Below are 16,980 nucleotides of genomic sequence, written 5' to 3'. Positions count from 1 at the left end.
ATGTTTTTTCATAATAAGCTCTGAAAATGCTATTTTATAGACAATGACTCATTTTTAAAACTACTATGATCTAGCCAAATGGTATAATATTGGGTAATATAGTTCCTCCTTATCATATAAAGATAAGTTGACTCATATTTCAGAATTGTTATCTTAGTAACAGAGATATTCTAAACTAGAGGCCCAGTGCATGGATTCGTGCACTGTGAGGTGCCTTGGCATGGTCTGTAGGGATTGGGCCGAACCTGGCAGTCCAATGCCGCCTGCCACTCCTGCCTGCCGGTCCCTCATCCGGGCCCTGGTCCCACTCATCTGGGCCCCGCTGTGCCTGACACGGGCTCGTGCCATCAGTCCTTATTGGGAAAGGCTCGTGCCACGGCAGCAGTTCTCGCCAGCCATGAGACCTGTGTCTGGCGCCCATTGTCAGCTGAGCAGAGCTCCTGCTGTGGGATCACACTGACCACCAGGGGGCAGCTCCTGCATTGAGCATCTGCCCCCTGGTGGTCAGTGTGTGTCATAGTGACTGGTCATTCGGTTGCTTAGGCTATTATATATATATAGATATTAGTCAGACCTAATAGTCAGTTGCAGATATTAAGATTGCATAGTAACAACTCAACCTAGCACCAAAAGAAATTTATTTTTAAAAATACCTGGCTTGGAAAACAGAATTAATTGTGCTACTACACTGTAATTATCATGAAGGGGAATTAAATAATTTAAAAGCTTGCTCCAATTACCAGATATTTGACAGAACAGTTGAATTTTAATAAAGAAGGTTTTCAGTACCATTTATACAGAGTAAAGTGAGACTATCTCAATGGTGATCAAAAATGTTCTTTAATAATTTCTAATCATAGCTCATTCCATAAAACATATTTGTCCATCGCTAAGTCAGCCAGTATTTTTACTATACAGTGTCTTCATCTGTGTGGTAGACAACCCCCCTCACCTCTATATCCATGTTCTAATCACAGGAACCTGTGACTGATAACTGATCTGGCAGAAGGGACTTTGAAGATGTGTTTAGCTTAAAGAATTTTGAGAGGGGAGATTACCCAGGTTTATCTGGGTGGACCCGAAATGTAATCATAAGCATCCTTATAAGAGGGAGGTAGAGCAAGATTTGTCTGTAGTAAAGGAGAAAGGAATGTGGCCACAGAAGTAGAGATTGAAGTGATCAAGCCAGAAGCCAAGTAAGTCAGCAGTCTCTAAAAGTGGAAGATGCTAAGATGGGGTTCACCCCTGAAGCCTCCAGAAAAAACAAGCCAGGTGGACATCTTGATTTTAACCCCTTTAGACCTATTTTTGACTTCTGATCTCCAGAATGATAACAGGATAAATTTGTGTGGCAGCCAATGATTTTGTGGTGATATGTTACAGCATCTATAGGGAACTAATACTGGCATACCTCAGAGATATTGCAGGTTCCATTCCAGACCACCGTAATAAAGCCAGTATCTCAATAAAGCGAGGTGTAATCTTTTTGCTGGTGGAGGGTCCTGCCTTCGGTTTGTAAGAAATGCAACACCTGTGAAGCACAATAAAGCGAAGCCCAGTAAAACGAGGTATGCCTGCACAATCTGCAAAAAGGTTTAATTAAAGAATCTCCAAGATCCTCTATGATTTGAGAAAACTGCTCTGCGCTGTTAGTCTTGTGAATTTTTATTTTAAGCTTTTTTTAATAGGCATAACTTAAGAAAAAATATTTTTTCATTAACTATTTGGGATGTAATGGTCTTTGTTATAATTAGTCTGTTGGGTATTAGCATGTCATCAACAAGAGGCAGCAAGCACTAGGGGAGATATTTCTTTTATTTACTCTAAGTTGGAGGAAAATGTTATATTACTGATTTTTATGTTTGAGTAGCCAATTCCATTAGAAATTCAGAACACAAAATCTTACAGAAATCAGCTGCCAGATTTATTAATCTATCTGAAAATAAAAATACAACCAAACAAAATTAGAATAAGAACAGAACTTAAAAATAAAACTTTTAGATTCATTTCCCAAAAGTTCATAATGCAATGTTTTAAATCCTTCTGTATTAGAAATATCCTTAATGTTGGCCAATTACTTATTTCATTCAGTGAGTCACTACCTTAAACAGCAAAATATATAGTTTGTCCTTAAATAGTATATAATTAAAACCAATTCTTCCATTGATTCCTTAAGATAACTCATAGCCCAATCCTCCCCACTGGCAAACTATAGAATTTTAAGAAGAAAAAAAAAGAAAAAGAAAAGAGAAAATAAAAGAAACAATCCTCAATACAATTTTCATTTACATCATATTTTAAAGATCCACTTTCAATTTCTCCAAATATGTCAATTCTCTTTCCAATAAAACTTTAGCTGAATATTTTAAAATCTGTTTTTATTAAATGGCCACATGAGCATGGCGGGGAGGAGGGAGGGTTCTGATTTTTAAGGCATACTTATTAGCCCACAATGGGTCTAATGATATAGAATGTATGTGTAGAATAATCGTTGAAATCACAGGTTACATACATATGTTGAAATTAGAAGTTTTTGTAGGAGTGAGTGTAAATAATATCAATTCAGAGATGTGTGGGAAAATGGGTAGCCAGGAGATTATCTTTACCAATCTTTCCTGTGCTCGGTAAAATGCTTTCAGAGGTTGATTTCGGATTTGTGTGTAAGAATTTTTTTTAACATTTTGATATAGACTAAAAATGTTGTTCCTCTGGGATATGGATGGATTGAACAAAATTTACGTTTCTTGCTTGAATTGTTTAGCAAGCTATTCAGAGATGATATAAAACCATTTACTTATGGTTTTTTCAAGGTGAATGGTACAACAACACAACCTGCTTTAAATATTTTCTCCAAATGCAAAAAAACAAAAACAAAACAAAAACCTTTGGAACTTTAAATCTTTAAATCTTCTTTCAAATAATCCAATCACATTTACACAAGTGTCCAAAACAAGAGGAGGGACAGATATCAGTGCCAGCACTATGTCACACAGCAACTTCCTCAGATACTTTTTGACAGTTTGTAAATCATTTTCCATTTCACCAAAGTTACAAAAGTTTCCACAGTTTCCCTTAGCAAGCTGAAGCTTACTCTTCATTTGTCAATGTGCATAAAAGCTGCTTATAGCATAGCATGGCGTAAGCTATTTTTTTAAGCAATAAATGGTTTGAGTCATCTATTTTGTCCTGAAATGCTATCTGTAGTTAACTGCATTGCTTATAAATGGTCATAGTAAATTCAGCATGAAAGAGAATATTACAGAAAAGACAGCAGCAGAAGCATTAGCATTATCTAATATTTATATATGTTATCAACATAACACAGCAGTAAAAGGTTTAAATGCATATCAATGGGTACCATCTCTAAAAATTACTAGAGTACCTATTTAGTGTACTGGATATTTTTCGTAAGGAGTGCCTGCCGTATCTAGAACAGCAATAATATGTGATTTAGTACAGTTAATTCTTACGGATTAAATAATGTTTTCGTGTACTAAAATAAATGAAAAGACAGATTTTTTTTTTTCCCTCTTTTTGCTTCATTGTGATCCCAGACTTAACATTTAAATGAAAGTCCCAAGGCCCATGATGGATCGTTATTTAACTGAAGTGGGCTCCAAAACATTGGAACAACAGTATGGTCTGTATCTAAATAGCAAGGTGGCACCAGATACATGTAATGCTACTGGCCTGTGACTCGGTTTGGAGCCAGAGTCCAAAATTGTGCCTCTCATTGACAGTCACGGTGACTACTCAACTGCAGAGAGAATTACCCATAGCGTGGTCACCCTCTGGGTGTCCAACATAAAGCAAAACGAAACAAAAAAACAGCAAACGCAATCTCTACATACCTTTCTACAAGAGGTGCAAATACGGTCATTGCTAACATTACACTGCCACTTACAGTAGATTGTTTTGTACACCTTGCAGAGACTCAGAAATGACAGGGGAAGGTGCCCAGGGCAAATGGTCTCCCAGTGGATATTTACACAGTGTGCATTAACTGTACCATAGACACCCAGAGAGCATGAACATTGTCTTACGTGGTTAGGAAAGCAAATGAACATGATATAGTTTCATCAGACTTAAAACCTGTAGGACCCCCTCCCAAGCCGAAGTAAAAAGGAATTCCCCGCTCCCCACCCCCCCCCCCCGCCCCTTCACCCTCTATCTTCCTGTTACACACAACAAGTGTTTAGATTACTCCCACCCACCCGCAAATAAAGTGCACAGTCCATGGCAGACCATAGTAGAAGAATGCAACAGGAAAAGCCCCTTTGTGTGTATTATTATTTAAAAATAAAATACAAACAACAAAAAATCAAAGACTGGAGAGGATGCAGGGATTCTCCGCATCTTCCCAAGAGAGGGCCGTGCGGGGAGGCCCCGCTGGACTGTCCCGCGTGTGATTAGTACACGTAGCCTTCGTTGTAGGGGTGGGGGTTGCAGCAGCCCCCCTCGGGCATGTAGGCCATGCTCTCGTCAAAGTGGGACAGGGGCACCGTGTCCTCCTCGTTGATGTGACGCTCCATGTCCGTCTTCAGCAGCGGGCGCTGGTTGTCGGGGAAGGCCATGGAGAAGAGGGCTTCTGGGTCACACACGAATTTGTAGACGTATCTCTCGCCGGCCACCTGAGGAGAACACGGAACAGAAACACCCAGCCTTATGCATGCGGTACCGGATAGGAACCAGGTTTACCGTGGTGACTGCACAATGTTTACAAAGAGCGAATCTTTGTGCTGTATGCCTGAGACTAATATAGTGTTCAATGTCAATTATCTAATCTAATAATAGACAAATATGCAAATTGACCACACCTTCGCTACACCTAAGCCACGCCCACCAGCCAAGCCACACCCACCAGCCAATCAGGACGAGTATGCAAATTACCCCCAACAAAGATGGCGGCTAATTTGCATATCAAGACAGCGTCGAAAGAAGCCAAGAGCTGCAGAAGGGAGTAAAGCTTCGAAGAAGCAAGCAAGCTGGGAGGGGGGAGGAGAAGGGAGGAGCGAAGTCAGGGCCGGGGCGAAGGGAAAAGCAGGCGGGCTAGAGGAGAAGGCGGGGCGGGCAACAAGGGCGGAGCAGAGGCGGGGTAAAGTGCAGCAGGAAATCCTATTGCAGGATTTTTCCTGCAATGGGAACGCTAGTACCTCGATAAACACACACACACACACACACACACACACACACACACACCCCTTCACTATCCCAGATGGAGGACAGGGAAGGAAAAGAAAGAAACATGGTTTCATCCATCAGAATGAATGTATAACAAAAGAAAAAGCCACCCAGTATTAGTAGATACACATTAAAGACCCCCCCAAAAAAGTTTTTACTTTGTGGAATAAATTATAGTTCGATCAGAAGAAATGCAAAGTGTTGACCCTGAATAATATTTGCATTCAATCCAGATATAGCTAGAAAGCTGAGCTGGTTTTAATATAAAGGTAAGCTTATAGTGTCATTTGGAGGTTAAAAAAAAAAAATCAGTGATTTCATGCAGGTATCTCACAATTTTTTTTTTTTTTTCTGTTTTAAAAAGTAATATTTCTAATTGTAACTTCACTGGACCTTTAAGGTGCAATGTCGCCCTCTTAATACTACATTTGTGAAACTGCAGAGAAAGTAAACTTCCAAACCTAAGAAAAATGTGTTGTGTTCCTAATCAGACTAGACTAGTGATTCACTGATTCACAGGGTGAACTGTAGGGTGTTTTTTTTGGTTTGTTTTTTCCCTGCTGTGTATACTCATTGAAAAAGAAAAAAAAAAAAAAAAAACCAAAGACACATAGCCTTATTTAAATGAAAGATGGATCAGGAGGACAGCATTATCCTGGGTACATCACTTTAAAAAATGAAGGCGAGATGCATTAGACAGAAGTTAAGGATGTGTGTAAAGTGTCAGATTGAAGTAGGAGGTGTAAAAAAGTGAAAGGAATTTAAAATACACAATGCATACGGAGGAAATGAGAGCAAGAAATGTGACAGCTGCCTGAAATAAAGGAGCCGCATAATTTGTAGAGAATGAAATGTCCCAAACTTAAATTCTGAAGAGTGATGCTTCTCTAGGAAATTATAAACAATTGAGTGAAACAAATATAGGTCTCCACCCCCCGCCGCTATTAATCAAGAATGCTGAGGTTCTCAAAACCGGGGTGATGGGTGGTGTAGAGATCAATACAATTCATTATATGAACTTTGGGAGTAACTTTCTGTGTGTGTATCCAGAGTCCAGTCATTTTTAAAAGGTGAAAATTAATCACCTCTGGGTTCCTATGCATCAAAAAGGCACTGCTGGTTGCCTTGTGATCTGGGGAAAGGTAAGTTCATGGTTTATGAACTATCTGTATGTTTGGAAAGAAAGAACTAACTACCAAAGAGACATGCTGTTCTGGACCCAGATTTAGAATAATTTTGCCCTGGTTTTTTGTCCTGTAAGGAAAAACAATTTAGAGAATTCTAATAATCTGAATATGCTTAGGTTTGAAAAGGGTCAATGCTCCATTTGTATGAATTTGGATACATTTCTTAAACGGCTCTCAGCTCCCCCTGTTTGGGTGTAAATGGAGGAAGTCGGTTGTAAGTAAGATTGAGATGGAGGTCTCTGGTACCCTGCAAGGCAAACCGAGGAGCCTGGCATAAACTTACTCACTTTGGTCCTTTATAAAAAGGAAATTAGGTTCATAAAGGTGAAACTGTAAAATTACCATAAAAACAAAAATAGGCAATATCAGAAACAAAGCTAAGATACTAAGTCCTAGTTTTCCTTTTTTTTTTTTTTTTTTTGGTTTTGTTTTTGTTCAAAGCATTTTGAGTAAAAATAAATAAATAAATAAAATAGATGGCTTTCATATCTCAGAGCGTTTTATCACCTGCTTTGTTTCGTTTGGGGCCGTGGAGAAAAAGCTATCTGCTTTTGGCTACTAGAGCTTTTTTGTCCGACCTCTTGCTATTGGTTATAATTAGAAATAACATAAATCAATGTGGGGAATTAAACTGTATAGCATGCAATCAAGATTATAAAATCTATTAAGGACATGGCCTTGATTCACTGCTCCTTCTAGTTTTCTTTTGAATAAACATTTCTAGGGCTAGTACTATATCTGTTACACTACGTTAAATGCGCAGAGCTTACAATAAAGGCTGATAACCAATGTAAGGAAATGATCCTTTCCATTATTAGTAATACAATTACAATATGGAAGTTGCTATTCTTTAAGTATGCTCAAATTGTAATGCTGAGATAAATAAAACATGAATTTTGCAGGAGAGAGCAATCAGAATTAAATAGAAATTTCCTTTTGAACTGTGCTTTTTCTTTTTGAAAGACTAGATATTTAAATTATGTGTTAACTTAAAATTTCAGAAGTAACACAGGGATCCTGGAGGAAAACTAAAAACTACAGATTAAGCCAAAAGAAATAATGATCTATCATTATATCATCCAGAAGTAACCACTGTTAAAAACATTTGTATGTACTTTTCTATGCATTTCTAAATGATGAAATAGAAGTATACACATATACTCTCTAGGGTATAATCATCATTACTCCACTGTTTCTTATTTCTTTCATAACTACTGAAATAATCAGTAATTTTTACCTGTTTACATCCACTTGGTTATTTTTATTTTCAAATCTTTATATATATAATAATAAAACTGCAATATATATATATATATATATATATATATATATAGCATAATAAAACATATATCCCATATACACATATAGTTTTAAGTTTAAACAAGTTTGGTCATATGAAAATTTTCCTACACATTGAAATACATAATTCTACATCATAGTTTTTTTTAAAGAACAGCATAATTTTCCTCTGAATAACTATACTAAAATTTGGTAAGAACTCCTTTTTTACCACAGCATAGTATTCCATTGTGTAGATGTACCACAGTTTTTTAATCCACTCATCTGCTGATGGGCACTTAGGATGTTTCCAAATCTTAGCTATGGTGAATTGTGCCGCTATGAACATAGGGGTGCATATATCCTTTCTGATTGGTGTTTCCAGTTTCTTGGGGTATATTCCTAGAAGTGGGATCACTGGGTCAAATAGGAGCTCCATTTTTAGTTTTTTGAGGAAACTCCATACTGTTCTCCACAGTGGCTGCACCAGTCTGCATTCCCACCAGCAGTGCACGAGGGTTCTAAAATTTGCTTACCCATTAGAATAGTACATATTTTAATAGATCAAGATGAGAAGGCAGGACATTCTGAAAAGTGGGAACAAAAGTAGAGCAGTGAGGGAGTAACAGGGGTGAGAAGAGTGTCAAGTAGGATGGCTCAACACGTGTGAGGAAAAGTAAATTCAGAAGAACTGTAAAAAGCCTCGATTGTGCTAGTTACAAGTACACATTAACTTTTGCATGTTTCATCATTAAATGACCTACCCTTTCTTACATTATACAGTGACACCCCGAAGGGTCTGTCATACTTGCCACTTGATATCCTGTATTAGCTGATGAATAAACAGTTGCAAATAATTGTCTCTGACAACTACACTAGAAGGGGAAAATGTGAGGAGCAACATTTTTATCTGTATTTCAGCACTATGCCATTATTTGATTACTTAATAGCACATCACCCTTATTAATTTATTAAAATAAAATATGGGATATGGATAACTGGATGAATGAATATGAACATGGAAGTGGTTATAACAGCAATAAGTTTAAGTTTGAACACCTTTGAGAATATTTAAGACCAGGCGTGACGGCCTGTCAAATGCTGTGTCTAAAAGCTGAGGTGTGATTAGAGATCTTACAATACGTTTTGGCTCTCTGTGAATGCTCCCTTTAATAAAGAGCATAGGGATCAAGACACAAAACCCAGATATGCCCTGGGTCACACTAGCTTCCGGGTGTGAGATGCATTCAGAGCTCCATTTGTTGACAACTTTTATTGTGCCAGGTACAATGCCAGTGTCTCAGGCCATTAATTTTCATTTAAAAACTGCACCGAGTTTCTGAGGTAAGAGTGCACCATTTAGTAGGAGGACCTAGCAAACCTAGATCATGACTGCATTTTCTTTTACTGCCCAGGGGAACTGCTAAGCACCTACTGTCAGCCCCCCACATGTGCAGGAATTGGGAGATGGTGATGAAAATGAAAGGAATGGGATGCATCTGAAAGGATGTGGCTGCAGATGGGAGTGGTGAGTGAAAGGCAGGAATTAAAAATGAACTGAGGGTTGTGATAGAATAGAAGGAACAGGTAGTAAATGGTTATAGATTCAGGGACAGAGGAAGCAGCTGAGAATCTAATTCAGCCTTATCTTTTAAGGGTCTTGGAAGTTTAACTTCTAAGCTGGCACACTCTGGAGCCCTGACTTTCTTTGGTCCAGGAAACTCCACGATGCTGTTCCCCTCTCTTCTAGTAAGTTTCATGTAGCAACTGGTCTAGCTTTTCTTGGCATAACTACGGTGACATAAACAAATCCCACAATCCTATCTAATAAAGAGGGAATATGCTAATTGACTGTCACATCCTCACAAAGTTGGTGGTGCCCACAGCCAATAAGGAGGGAATATGCTAATTGACTGTCACACCCTCAAAGATGGAGGCACCCACAGCCACAAGATGGCGGCGCCCAGTCCTCACAGCCCCGTCGGGGTGGCAGGCATGCAGCACGGCCAGGCCTGCCCCAAGGCGGGTTCAGGCGCTCCACATGCCTGCCTTCAGAGTCTCCCAGTCCCCTCAGTCTCCCAGCCCCCCAGGGCCAGCCCAAGGCGCAGGCAAGCCTCGGATGGTGGCTGCCCAGCCACCCAGGGCCGCCTGAGGCTCAGGTAACCAGGGCTGGCCGAGGCTTGCACTGCCAGCAGTGGCAGCAGCAGAGGTGTGATGGGGGCATTGCCTTCCCCTGATGGTCAGGTTGCCTCCCACCCCTGAGGGCTCCCGGACTGTGAGAGGGTGCAGGCCGGGCTGAGGGACCCCGCCCCCCCTCCAGTGCATGAATTTTCATGCACCAGGCCTCTAGTCTGTAATAAATAACTATATTCATGTCCTCCCAAAGCATGCATACTAAAACTGCAATGATCACAATGGATAAATTATAAACTTAGTTCAGTAAAGACAATTAAATTGAATACACATGTGAGGCTGAAAATGTAATAACAGCAAATATCCAAATATTTTATCTTTATTTGTTCATGTATTCATTTCCTTCTTCAAAAATTATATATCATGTTCTAAATGTAATTTTTTTCTTTTATCTCATTCTTTTTAATAAAGCTACTTTCGAATATTAAGGGAAACTCATTTGAAATAAAATAAATTTAACTTAATTCTACCAATAAAGTAAGATCAAATACTTATTTTTAATAAATGGTTTAGGATGCTAAGCTGTCTGATAATGAAAGCAGGCGAGGTTTCAGGCAAGAAAAAATATTTTTCAGAATGAGAACAAGAAATATCCTGAATGCTTTAAGAATCAGAATAAGGAATAAAAGTAAGAATTGGGTTAGTGTTAGAATCTGAAAGCAAGGGAATTCAAATTTATATAATTCTTGAGACTGTAGTTGAATATCAACAAGTTTTCGGGATGTATACATGCAATATTAGTACGGAAACAACCTTTTTACCAAACACAGTGAAATATAAACTTCTAGAAAGTCTACTCTTTTCTACATGATAATATTACATATTTGTCAATGATGCCCATAAATTTATACATAGAAAGTCTTACTACGCATATGTTAAAATGAGTGTAAACCCTGCTTCAGCAACGCAGTAACATGTGGCTTTTAAAGTATGACATGCACATTTATGTGCAACATTTCAATGAATCTTAATGTTGTATTAACTACTCACCTTTTGCATGATACCTTTCTCATAATAATAGCGGAGCGAACGGCTAAGTTTATCATAGTTCATAGCTGGCCTGTTTTTCTGAATGCCCCAACGCCGGGCCACCTGCCACCAAGACAGAATTACATTGTAGTGTTAGATATTAACTTATCAAAATATTTCACTGAAAACATAACTAATTCACTAATGACTTCCAACCCCTCCAAAACACATACAAATGAAAGAGGCAAAAGCCACTGTCAGCTGCATTTCCTGTGTCCTGGTTTGCTTTTTAAACCAGGCGTGCAGTAATCCTGAGACATCACAATAGAATTCTTTGTCACCATTGTTTTGGATACAAAATTAAATGGAAATATGGGAATGTGTTTACAACGGGAATGAACAGGCCGCAATTCACCAAAATGAGGCAAGTTTCCCATTCTGAGAGACAGTGTGGGTTTTTTTTTTCTTCTTCGTTTTCAGATAAACACGATAGATTAGGACCAGCTTAGGGATCTCTTTGTGAAGGTGTCTTCTGAGGTCATGATACACCAAAGGAAAAAAGATATCCTAGGATCAAAAGATATCCTCCTCTTTTAAAGAAACAAGAATGAACAAGTGGCACTGTGTGGATAGCAGAGGAGAAACAGTATACAAATTAATAATCTGGACGGACAGTCGTTTTTATTGCCCGAAGCAGCATCACAATAAAATGGTAGCCAGTACTAACTGGAGAATTACACATTCATTCAGAGAACAGTAATTGGATGCTCAAAATAAAAAAGGAAGTGGAAAAGGTCAGCATGTATATGAGTTCACAAACAAAAATCTCTACAGCAGAAATGTCCACTTTGTTGGTCAGTGAAAAATCCTCAGGGCTCTTTATCATGTGGCTTTGGAGGAGCAACTTCCCCGGCAAAGCCAGTCTCCAGTGGAGCTTTAGGAAAACCCCCCTCCTCAATGTGTATGCATCCCCCACCGCACCCCACCCGGGGCTAGCTAAAGCATGATACAGAACAGTGCTGCCAAAGTCACGTTCGCATTAATTTCCACTTTTTACTAGTCTGAGCAGAAACTACCGCTGCCATTCATACTTCGCCAACCCCAAGGGAGTGTTATGTAATGGGGACGCTGTTTTCTTTCCTGGCCACGAAATTCCAAGTTGTTGCCATGTCACATATGCTAAAATACAACACTTTCTAGAGAGATCGTTCTGTCTCGGCACTTTATTAGATTAACCGTTCTACAGGTGTTTTTCTTTTTCTTTTCTTTTTAAAATACTGATCCTTTCTAATTTCTCTCTCACCAATTTATATTCCCTGAGGAAGGTACGATGTAATCTAGTCACATGCATCAGTATATTTTTTTAAGGCACAGGAATGCGGTGTAACAGGGACAGGACTATATATCCAAGCAGACAGTCACAGTGGCAGGTATATCTTAACTTTCCAAAGAGAAACTTCATATCGATGTAAATGTTCCGAGCAATAGTCGAATGGGAAGGTGGCAATAAGAAATTAAAGCAATACTTTCTAAACAGAATGTGTTTTAAGAACGGAACAGTGGGCATCTGTATGTTTTTAATAGGCAAGGCAACTCAACTGCATGCAAACCTAGACGAGATGTGAAAATAAAGTACGAATATCTCCTTAAGTTAAACTAAAATTTCTGGATATCTATTCATTGATAAAAGATTCCTTTCTAGGACTCAGCAGAAAGTAAAATATTTGCAGCAACAAACTTTAAGACAACGTTGTGGAAGTCTCCGGGAAAGAAAGATGATTTTGTTGTTGTTGTTAATCCTCACCTGAGGATATTTCTCCCCCATTGATTTTCAGAGAGTGGGAGGGAGGGGGAGAGACACAGACAGAGAGAAACATCGATGTGAGAGAGACCCATCAATTGGTTGCCTTCTGCAGGGGCCTGACTGGGTGAGGATCCGGGCAGGTATTCAGCCTGCAACTGAGGTATGTGTCTCTGACTGGAATCAAACCCAACAGCCTTCAGTCCAAGTGTGGACACTCTAACCACTGAGCTAAACCAGCTAGGGTCAAGATGACTTTTTGTTTTTAATGCTATAATCAGAGTTTAATTTTTAGGATACCCATTAAGTCTCAGCACTGTGGTATTAGTAAACCACATTCGTCATATAGTTGAGGGAAGTGAGACATATCAATATGCCTATGAGATACGAACAAGTTCTAGAAGCCTACTGTACAACACAGTGCCTACAGGTAATACTGTACTGTACATATAAAAATTTGATAAGAGGGTAGATCCCATGTTAAAGTGTTCTTACCACAATAAATCATCCCCAGGATGGCTTAGACCACCCACCAACTAAGAAAGTCCATTCAGCACTGACACATGACCCCCTCCCCAACACCACTAAAAGCCAAGGCACTATTTCCAACAGGATGTGGGGGCGACGGGAGCAATAATTGCAGTGACTTCCTTATACATCTCCTTCCAATGAAAACTGGCTGGCAGTGAGGAGAGTGAAAAAACGATGGCACAACAGCATGAACTTACTGTCTAATGAAGTAAACAGGAAAATGTAATGTAATGTAATGATGTGTAAGTTCCAGTATTATTCAATTTCTTCATAAAAATCATGCTTGGATATGCAACACTAAGAAATGGAAACCACAGGGCATGGCTCTCGGACTTCTTGGTGACTCTTCCACCTCAACAAGTCTGAATATCATCAAAAACTTCTACTCTGAATCCTACGGATGCTTTCCCATGCTCAATCCAATGTAAGTGAAAACTAATATTTCATTATCTCAAAAAGGGAGACGGTAAGGATTATGTGCTTGCTAGAGTTTTCCAGACACACGGGGCAGATAACCAGTGCAGGTCTGCAGTCTCGCTCAGTATCATTTTATTTTTATTTTATATTATTTTTTAAAAATATATTTTTATTGATTTCAGAGAGGAAGGAAGAGGGAGAGAGAGATAGAACCATCAATGATGAGAGAGAATCATCCATTGGCTGCCCCCTGCACAGCCCCTACTGGGGATCAAGCCCACAACCTGGGCATGTGCCCTTGACCAGAATCGAACCTGGGACCCTTCAGTCCGCAGGCCGATGCCCTATCCATTGAGCCACACCAGCTAGGGCCAGTATCCTTTTAAACTGCAAGAAGAAATATAAAGAAATGGAACCCCTGAGTACTTCCAACAAGGATAGCTTCACAGCCATCTTTCATAAGTGTGCCGACACAGACTGCCCCAGATCTGCTGTGTAATAGAGGGAGGAGGGTGATCACAGGCCACGCAGGCTGAACCAATTTCACAAACACTTTCCAAAGAAATTTAAACATAAACAGTAAAGTCATGGCCTGATGGAAGCAATTGCAAAAGTGAACAATACAGCAATCAGAACTGGGATGTTTCGTTTTGAACAAAGGCCTTAGGACACAGTTAGTGCTTATTGCACAATTGCCATTCCGTTGCTTACTCTTTGGAAATGGCCTACTGGCTCTGAATTACCCAGCCCCTGTTGACTTCATGAGTCTGCCACAGACAAGGAGTCTAAATGCTGGATTGCTGTATGGAACAGATGTAACTGTATGGCTTCCTTGTATTTAAAAAAACAACAACACAGAAATTCAGAATTTGATGGAACTTAATGGTCCTCTGGTCAAGTCTTTTACTTAGTTTGAAACTGATTATCATAAAAGTCAACAGCTGCTATATAAAGAAAGTAATCACTTGCCTATGAATTTTTACTTTCCTGAATGGATCAATAATTACTGACATAATTCAACAATTCTCCTAACTTAACAAATATATAGAAAGAAACTTAATAATCTGTTTCTCCTCAACTTTGTTTTAATCTCACATGGAGGGGAATAACTGATATAAATTCCTGTTGAATGTATTCACTTGTAGCATGAACCAACTCTTACAATTATTATTAACATCTTTCCTGAGGTGAAGAACACATACTCCCATCAAGTTAATGGGCTTTCAGTTACTTTAGGTTGAGTGTTCTCAGTCTCAGTTTGCTTCACATTTTTACAATTCTTATATCATTTAAGTAAACCTACATAAAAACTAATTTTTTTGACAAATTTAGCTTTAGACACATTACAAAACTCAAACACCCAAAGCATCTAGCCCATACTAGATAATGGGCACTTTCACATTCTGATGTTAGCCCTCTGTCTGTGTGTGTGGGGGGGGGGGGGGGGTGGGGTGGTGTGGGCAAAGATAATGTTGCCAAGCTAACACAGTAGTGTCACTACTTACAACTCGGAGTAGACTCTGTTGTGCTAACCAACTCCTCTGTTTCATACTTCTCTTAATACATATTTGAATCAGATCATCTCCTAAATCTTAATGTGTGAACTTATCTCTTGGCTAACAAGTTAGAGCATGTGATCTTATTAGGACTGAATACATGATATCCTAGGGTAGAAATTATAAGATATATAGACGCATTAGCCTAGATGGTAGATGTCCAGTCTATATGAAACTAATCACTTTAGGTGTAAAACCAGCTGGATATCTTACTGAATTTTCCGACCCCTTCTGAGGTGTTTAAGATGCTATAGTCAAATGATCAGTCACAGAGAGGTATGTTAGCTACACGTCTTCTATTGCTTTCTTGGCTAATGTAAATCAAAGTCAGTTTTTAAAAAATATATATATTTTTTATTTATTTCAGAGAGAAAGGGAGAGGGAGAGAGAGATAGAAACATCAATGATGAGAATCATTGATCAGCTGCCTCCTGCACAACCCCTACTGGGATAGAGCCTGCAACCCGGGCACGTGCCCTTGACCGGAATTGAACCTGGGACCCTTCAGTCCGCAGGCCGACGCTCTATCCACTGAGCCAAACCGGCTAGGGCCCTAAGTCAGTTTTAATGGTAGCAGTGCAATCAACTTTAATAAGACAAACATTTCATAGAACAGTCACATTTCCATACCGGGTCCAAAATGCTATTGCTGAGTTACACTGTAGTAACAACAGTATTCTTAAGCCTAAATCTAGAGCTGGGAAGGCGGGGGAGAGAATTAACTGAGAAGTTCTTCAGGAAAATACTCCATTTGTATAGGGGTGGGGACCAGTGGGGAACAGCGGCAGCTGAACAGTTAGTTGAATGTGTTTTGCATTTATTCATATTATCTCTAGCCAGAGTCCTCTCATTTTGTTAATTTCCATGCATTATGATGAGTTTTAAACTTCATCCCTACCTTCCAATGGCGTGTGCTGACTTGAAACAAACGTCACCAACAATCAAAGAGAAACCATGTTCCTACCAGGCCTGTGTCTCCTAAGAAACATTTAAGGAGTGAAAATGCCCCACTGTGGCCCTTGCATGCTGCTGTTCCCACAGCTGTCTTTCCTCCCTCCCCTATTGCAGAGACTTTGGTCTCTAAATATTATACCCTCCAACTCCCTTAACAAAATCAAGATGGTACAAATAATAACTGCCAAGGAGCAACAATTCCTCCTACTCAAAACTAGTTGAGCCTCACAGATATCCCCTTTCTGCCCTAAGGACCATCCAACACCCCACACATAGATGCTCCTTTAGAGACATCCTAAAACCCTGCATTCTCAAATAAACACTTATGCTAATGATGCTCTGGTTGATTTTCTTCACCATCCACGCTGTAGGATGGTGTTCAACTGGAACAATCATGCAATGTGTTCTATTTTAAATGTACACCTGCTTACCTCCACACTTTATTTTAAAAGTTTAAAAAAACCACATATCTGGCATATTAATGACATATGTTTCTTTATATTATAAGATCTACTAAACCCACCTCTTCAGGCTCAATCAGTTTGAATTCCATGCCTCGCCCAGTCCAGGCAATGAAATGGGAATTTGAGGGGTCATCCAGAAGAGCTACCAAAAACTGCCAGAGCTGAAGGGATCCCCGCCGCTGGTATGTGGGTCCTTCCCGATACATTCCTGGCTCTTGCTTGATGTCTCCTAAATTAAAAAGAAATTACGTTTCTATTATTAGCAACATGGCATTTGCATAAATTTACATTAAACCAGTGTTAAATGGTTAAACCACAGACACTTTATGGGTTTCTATGAAATGTGTTACCATTAAATAGGGCTTTAAAATACTTAGGGGATTGAATGTAAACCACATATCTATCCAAACTTACAGACAAATGTATATAGCATATAAGGGTCAAAATAA

General features: G+C 39.2%; 1 protein-coding gene across 1 annotated transcript in view; it reads right to left on the bottom strand.

Moving 5' to 3' along the window:
- Positions 1 to 4,382: 4,382 nt before the first annotated feature.
- ETV1 (ETS variant transcription factor 1) overlaps positions 4,383 to 16,980 on the bottom strand; it is an 84,506-nt gene continuing 71,908 nt past the window's right edge. The window contains exons 10-12 of the mRNA XM_054726139.1: positions 16,591 to 16,760; positions 10,830 to 10,931; positions 4,383 to 4,631 (exon numbers count right to left, since the gene is read on the bottom strand). Coding sequence (XP_054582114.1) covers positions 4,410 to 4,631; positions 10,830 to 10,931; positions 16,591 to 16,760 — 494 coding nt within the window. The 3' untranslated portion in view covers positions 4,383 to 4,409. The remainder of the gene's footprint in view (positions 4,632 to 10,829; positions 10,932 to 16,590; positions 16,761 to 16,980) is intronic.

This window comes from Eptesicus fuscus, chromosome 14 (assembly GCF_027574615.1).
Source record: "Eptesicus fuscus isolate TK198812 chromosome 14, DD_ASM_mEF_20220401, whole genome shotgun sequence".
In the NCBI taxonomy this organism is placed as follows: Eukaryota; Metazoa; Chordata; class Mammalia; order Chiroptera; family Vespertilionidae; genus Eptesicus; species Eptesicus fuscus.
This window is presented reverse-complemented; position numbering and strand designations above follow the sequence as displayed.